General features: G+C 44.0%; 1 protein-coding gene across 1 annotated transcript in view; it reads left to right on the plus strand.

Annotated features, from left to right (window-relative positions):
- The window catches only part of LOC143280659 (adhesion G-protein coupled receptor G6-like), a 33,856-nt gene that overhangs the window by 8,910 nt on the left and 17,446 nt on the right, over positions 1 to 7,500 (plus strand). The window contains exons 7-9 of the mRNA XM_076585387.1: positions 3,722 to 3,856; positions 5,712 to 6,075; positions 6,895 to 7,178. Of these exons, the coding sequence (XP_076441502.1) occupies positions 3,722 to 3,856; positions 5,712 to 6,075; positions 6,895 to 7,178 (783 nt within the window). The remainder of the gene's footprint in view (positions 1 to 3,721; positions 3,857 to 5,711; positions 6,076 to 6,894; positions 7,179 to 7,500) is intronic.

Consider the following 7,500-nt stretch of genomic DNA (forward strand, 5'->3'; position numbering starts at 1 on the left):
AGCTTGTATTGTATTGTAATGTATTGTATTTTTCTGTTTCTTCTTCTTCTTCTTGTGTGTTCGTGGGCTACAACCTCCACGTTCACTCGTATGTACGCGAGTGGGCTTTTACGTGTGTGACCGTTTTTACCCCGCCATGTAGGCAGACATACTCCGCTTTCGGGGGTGTGCATACTGGGTATGTTCTTGCTTCCATAACCCACCGAACACTGACATAGATTGCAGGATCTTTAACGTGCGTATTTTGATTTTCTGATTGCGTATACACACGAAGGGGTTCAGGCACAGGAGCAGATCTGCACATAATTATGTTGACCTGGGAGATTGGAAAAATCTCCACCCTTTACCCACCAGGCGCCGTCACCGAGATTCGAACCTGGGACCATGAGATTGAGAGTCCAACGCTTTAACCACTCGGCTATTGCGCCCATCATGGTATGGTATTGTATTGTATTGTATTACTCTTTTGTCACAACAGATTTCTCTGTGTGAAATTCGGGCTGCTCTCACTAGGGAGATCGCGTCGCTACACTGAGACTGCCACTGTTTTTTTCTGTCTGCCATTTTATTTGTTTTACCATGGAAGTGGATTTTTCTACAGAATTTTGCCATGGACAGTACTTGTGTTGCATTGGGTTCTCTCGCGTGCTCTCAGTGCATGCCTGCTGCATACGGGGCCTCGATTTATCGTCTCATCTGAATGACTAGCGTCCATACCACCACTCAAGGTCTAGTGGAGAGGGAGAACTTGAAATACTGGCGACTGGGATTCGAACCAGTTCTCTTAGATTCTCTCCTTCATAAGAGGACACGTTGCCACCAGTCCAACACTCCACACTGACTTATTTGTTCTGTTAATTCGTTTATTCGTGTGGGTTTTTGTTTTTTGGGTGTGTTTTTGACTCACTTGTGTAAACAAAGTGAGTCTATGTTTTAACCCGGTGTTCGGTTGTCTGTGTGTCCGTGGTAAACTTTAACATTGACATTTTCTCTGCCAATACTTTGTCAGTTGACACCAAATTAGGCATAAAAATAGGAAAAATTCAGTTCTTTCCAGTCATCTTGTTTAAAACAATATTGCACCTCTGGGATGGGCACAAAATAAATTAAGAAATGAAGCCTAATTATATGCAAACTGCATTTACTGTTATATTTATATTTTTTGTATTCTCTAAACTTGGCACTTTGATCTGATATTCTGACCCAACAACAAGAGCAGTCATTATTATCATTTTTTTGTTCAAACAGGAACGTCTTTTGCTAAGCATGGAAGTTTTATTTATTTTGCAAATGTTTTGGTGCAGATAGTAAAAAAGGGAAATTACTCTGTAATTAATGCTAGGGGACTTAATTCGCTTTAAACTGATCTTTCTCATCTTAAACATTACATTTTGAAATTATACTCAATACATAAAAAGCTTGGATTTTTTTTAAAAGTGTATCACAAGTGAGTTTTGAAGGCCTTGCCTCTCTTGTTCTTTCTAGCTTGATTTTCTGCTTTGTCTGTCTTCGCAGTCATAGTGACAGAGGAGACAGTGGTGATAATTACAGTCGTTTTCTGCTGATTTTCTGCTTTGTCTGTCTTCCCAGTCAGCAGTGACAGAATAGACAGTGGTGATAATTACAGTCGTTTTCTGCTGATTTTCTGCTTTGTCTGTCTTCCCAGTCAGCAGTGACAGAATAGACAGTGGTGATAATTACAGTCGTTTTCTGCTGATTTTCTGCTTTGTCTGTCTTCCCAGTCAGCAGTGACAGAGGAGACAGTGGTGATAATTACAGTCGTTTTCTGCTGATTCTCTGCTTCGTTGTCTGTCTTCGCAGTCAGCAGTGACAGAATAGACAGTGGTGATAATTACAGTCGTTTTCTGCTGATTTTCTGCTTTGTCTGTCTTCCCAGTCAGCAGTGACAGAGGAGACAGTGGTGATAATTACAGTCGTTTTCTGCTGATTTTCTGCTTTGTCTGTCTTCCCAGTCAGCAGTGACAGAGGAGACAGTGGTGATAATTACAGTCATTTTCTGCTGATTTTCTGCTTTGTCTGTCTTCCCAGTCAGCAGTGACAGAGGAGACAGTGGTGATAATTACAGTCATTTTCTGCTGATTCTCTGCTTTGTCTGTCTTCCCAGTCAGCAGTGACAGAGGAGACAGTGGTGATAATTACAGTCATTTTCTGCTGATTCTCTGCTTTGTCTGTCTTCGCAGTCAGCAGTGACAGAATAGACAGTGGTGATAATTACAGTCGTTTTCTGCTGATTTTCTGCTTTGTCTGTCTTCCCAGTCAGCAGTGACAGAGGAGACAGTGGTGATAATTACAGTTGCTTTCTGCTGATTTTCTGCTTTGTCTGTCTTCCCAGTCAGCAGTGACAGAAGAGACAGTGGTGATAATTACAGTCGTTTTCTGCTGATTCTCTGCTTCGTTGTCTGTCTTCCCAGTCATAGTGACAGAGGAGACAGTGGTGATAATTACAGTCGTTTTCTGCTGATTCTCTGCTTCGTTGTCTGTCTTCGCAGTCATAGTGACAGAATAGACAGTGGTGATAATCACAGTCGTTTTCTGCTGATTCTCTGCTTCGTTGTCTGTCTTCCCAGTCAGCAGTGACAGAGGAGACAGTGGTGATAATTACAATTGCTTTCTGCTGATTTTCTGTTTTGTCTGTCTTCCCAGTCAGCAGTGACAGAATAGACAGTGGTGATAATTACAGTTGTTTTCTGCTGATTTTCTGCTTTGTCTGTCTTCCCAGTCAGCAGTGACAGAAGAGACAGTGGTGATAATTACAGTCGTTTTCTGCTGATTCTCTGCTTCGTTGTCTGTCTTCCCAGTCAGCAGTGACAGAATAGACAGTGGTGATAATTACAGTCGTTTTCTGCTGATTCTCTGCTTCGTTGTCTGTCTTCCCAGTCAGCAGTGACAGAATAGACAGTGGTGATAATTACAGTCGTTTTCTGCTGATTTTCTGCTTTGTCTGTCTTCCCAGTCAGCAGTGACAGAGGAGACAGTGGTGATAATTACAGTCGTTTTCTGCTGATTCTCTGCTTCGTTGTCTGTCTTCCCAGTCAGCAGTGACAGAAGAGACAGTGGTGATAATTACAGTTGTTTTCTGCTGATTCTCTGCTTCGTTGTCTGTCTTCCCAGTCAGCAGTGACAGAGGAGACAGTGGTGATAATTACAGTTGCTTTCTGCTTTGTCTGTCTTCCCAGTCAGCAGTGACAGAATAGACAGTGGTGATAATTACAGTTGTTTTCTGCTGATTCTCTGCTTCGTTGTCTGTCTTCCCAGTCAGCAGTGACAGAGGAGACAGTGGTGATAATTACAGTCGTTTTCTGCTTTGTCTGTCTTCCCAGTCAGCAGTGACAGAATAGACAGTGGTGATAATTACAGTTGCTTTCTGCTGATTTTCTGCTTTGTCTGTCTTCCCAGTCAGCAGTGACAGAATAGACAGTGGTGATAATTACAGTTGCTTTCTGCTGATTTTCTGCTTTTTCTGTCTTCCCAGTCAGCAGTGACAGAATAGACAGTGGTGATAATTACAGTTGCTTTCTGCTGATTTTCTGCTTTGTCTGTCTTCCCAGTCAGCAGTGACAGAATAGACAGTGGTGATAATTACAGTTGTTTTCTGCTGATTTTCTGCTTTGTCTGTCTTCCCAGTCAGCAGTGACAGAATAGACAGTGGTGATAATTACAGTCGTTTTCTGCTGATTTTCTGCTTTGTCTGTCTTCGCAGTCCGTAGTGACAGAAGAGACAGTGGTCCGCACCAAAGACCTGCTGCTGCAGCCGGGTGAAACCTTGGCAGCGGACGTTGTGGAGGTGGCTGAAATCCTTCAACGTGCGTCCCAACTCCAGGACCTTTCTGCACAGGTCTGTCCAGGCTGGGTGTGGTGGTGTGCCTTCACAGGGGGGGTGGGAAGGGAGGTGATAGAATGGTTAAACCGCTTGTCTACCAATACAGTGTCCGTGAGGGTCTGGGTTCGAATTCTTGCTGGGACGGGCGGAATAGCCGAGTGGTTAAAGCGTTGGACTGTCAATCTGAGGGTCCCGGGTTCGAATCACGGTGACGGCGCCTGGTGGGTAAAGGGTGGAGATTTTTACGATCTCCCAGGTCAACATTTATATGCAGACCTGCTAGTGCCTGAACCCCCTTCGTGTGTATACGCAAGCAGAAGATCAAATACGCACGTTAAAGATCCTGTAATCCATGTCAGCGTTCGGTGAGTTATGGAAACAAGAACATACCCAGCATGCACACCCCCGAAAACGGAGTATGGCTGCCTAGATGGCGGGGTAAAAACGGTCATACACGTAAAAGCCCACTCGTGTACATACGATTGAACGCAGAAGAAGAAGAAGAAGAAGAATTCTTGCTGGTCTCGACCTTTCTGCCAAGTTTGACTAGAAGTACACAATGGGGGGTCTTGTCATTGGGATGTGACGTGTGCAGCATTCCCTTGGCGCACTGAAAAATAACCCATGGCAACAAGAGTGTTGTCCTCTGGCAAAGTTCTGTCAAATAATTCCACTGTGATATGTGCACAAATACATATATGCATGCGCTCATGGCCTGACAAGCGCATTAGATTATGCTACTAGTCAGGCATGTGCCTAGCAGGTTTGAAGTTTATATGGATTTGTTGGAAAGCAGTGACGCCTCCTTGAGAAACTGAAAACTGAACATAGCTGTCCTGTGATGGTGTTATAGTGCAGTTCCATTCTGATACATCCCTTTATAGATCCAATATAATGTGGTAACGTTGAAGCAGAAACGGTGTAAAAATAGAATTTTTCCCCTTGACAGATACTACATTATGTGAATTCAATTTTATTTCAATTGATGGCACCATGTGAGATACTGAGCTTTACCTTTGTTAGACTTAGACATTGTGTGTGATACTAAATGCCGACTGATGAGGAGAACAGAATGCGGAATTGTGCTTTCTCCTGACAGAATTTCCCTTTCATAGATATATGGCATTATGCCATTTTGTAACATTGATACATTATGTGATACTGGTTTCCCCCGTTTCATAAATATAAAATATTATATGATGCTGAATTTTCTGTGTGATATTGCTTTTTTCCACACACACACACACACACATATATATATATATATATATATATATATATATATATGTGTGTGTGTGTGTGTGTGTGTGTGTGTGTGTTTGTGTGTGGTATCTAATGATTCCGTGATATATTTAAAATTGCATGCTGTTAAGTTATACTTAGCTTTCCCAGTTTGATGTGACAAATATAGTCTAAAAATAAATCTACTTTGCACGCACACTTTTATGGGTACAATACAATTTTATTGTCTGTTAATCTCTAAAATGTGTCCCCCCCCCCCCCCCTTTCAAATAAGACAGTGAGTATCATCATGGAACGTGACTAATTTACACCATAAGTCTCCATATACAAACACCGTCAACTTTATGATTCCTGCTTGCAAAATGGAGAGATGGTGGGTTGTTGTTTTTTTACAGCCAGGTTACTGCTGCACACAAAGAGAAAATCGCCTTACCCGTTACAGTCACAGAAAAAAAAGTAAACGTGTGAAGTGAAAACTAAAGAAGAAAAAAAAAACACGACGAAACAATTAAACAACCTAAAGAACCATAACCATCAAAGGAATATATTTTTTTTCTGTGTTGATTAACTCTTACCGGTCAAGGAATCATCTTTCCCTTTCAATCAAGGAGCTACCTTTCCTTTTCAGACAGCCACAGACGTACTGGAGATCGTGGACTCGGTGGCGGGACTCAACCGGTCCGTGTTGCACGAGTCCAACTCTGTGGGCAACACCACCAACAGACTGATAGAGGCCGTGGAGGAGCTGGCGGATAAGGTCAGCCTGGAGGAGGGACCGGTTCGCCTGCAGACCAACAGCACCAACAGCACCGTGCTGCTAGTCTGGAACCTGACCACCGCCTTCCCGGCCCCCTTCTTCGGGCTCCGGCTAAACTCGGATGGTGAAGCTGAGGACGTGAGGACTAGCAGCCAATCAGATTCCGACACGTTTGCCGACACCACGTACACGGCTGTCATGCTGCCTGGGGAGATTGGCCGAAGCGTCGTGGAAGGTGATTTTCTTGATGGCAGAGAGAAATATGGGTTTCCTGGCTTATGTGTGTGTGTGTGTGTGTGTGTGTGTGTGTGTGTGTGTGTGTGTGTATGTGTGTGTATATGTGTGTGTATGTGTGTGTGTGTGTATGTGTGTGTGTGTGTGTGTGTGTGTGTGTGTGTTCGTTCGTTCGTTCTTTAGTTTATTTCTTTTATTTCTTCTTCTTTTTCTTCTTTTTTTTTCTTTTCTTTTTTGTGAAGTGCACAGAAAAGCACTGGTCACGTGGAAACAATCGTCATGGGCCTGTGTGTGGGGGAGTCTCCGTTTGTTTTTGTTATCTGCATTCAGTAGTCTGTGTGTGTGTGTGTGTGTGTGTGTGTGTGTGTGTGTGTGTGTGTGTGTGTGTGTGTGTGTTTGTGTGTGTGTGTGTGTGTTTGTGTGTGTGTGTGTGTGTGTGTGTGTGTGTTGTGTGTTGTTGTTGTTGTTGTTGTTTTTTTCTTTCTTCCTCTCTGTCACGTCCTAACTTATAAGGAAATAGCCTATATACAACACATGTTTTGCAAATGTATTTGCAAAATATGTGCGCAGAAGCCTGCTCACGACTCTGTATGTGTGTGTGTGTCTGTGTGTCTGTGTGTGTGTATTTGCACGTGCGTGTATGCGTGCGTACGTACGTGTGCGTGTGTGTATATGTGTGTGTGTGTGTGTTTAAATGTGATTTTTTTTGCGGGAGGGGGCGGGGGGGGGGGGGTAGAGGAGGGGAGTTGACGGGAAGAGGAGGGGGAAGGGTGGTGGTGCAGGGGTTGACCTCAGTTTGTGGTTGTTGCTGTTGTTCCAGACAACTCTGGCGGTAGCGTCAGACTGTCAGCCAGCGTGATCAAACAGACGGGTCTGTTCCGAGCGGGCGAGCATAGGGACACAACCCACACAGACACAGACACAGACACGTCCGAGGAGGGCCAGCAGAGCACAGAGCGAGGCACAGAGGGCCGGCCGACAGCAGGGATCAGTCTCAACAGCAGGGTACTCTCTCTGAGAATCACGGTGGATGGTGAGCCAGTGACGGACCTGTCCGCCTTGGGCCACGGTCACGTCGTCACCACTGTCTTTCAGCCACTGGAGGTAATGGGCACACTGTGGGAGGTGGGAGCATTCTGATACAGCTGTGTGGGTCTAGAAGCGGTTTGAACATCTGGTTGTTGTAGTGTGGTGTAGTATAGTGTGTGTGTGTGTGTGTGTGTGTGTGTGTGTTTGTGTGTGTGTGTGTGTGTGTGTGTATGTGTGTCTGCTTGTGTTTTTTGCTTTTGTTTATTGCTTTATAATTGGTCCAACTTGCATTGTTTTGCTTGTAATGCAGACAGGTTTACACAAAAAGGAAGCAAAAAATGCAAAGAGAAAATACAAAGCCTTTGAAGTGTGTGTGATTGTGTATGTGAGTGTATAC

Source organism: Babylonia areolata, chromosome 3, assembly GCF_041734735.1.
Source record: "Babylonia areolata isolate BAREFJ2019XMU chromosome 3, ASM4173473v1, whole genome shotgun sequence".
NCBI lineage: Eukaryota > Metazoa > Mollusca > Gastropoda > Neogastropoda > Buccinidae > Babylonia > Babylonia areolata.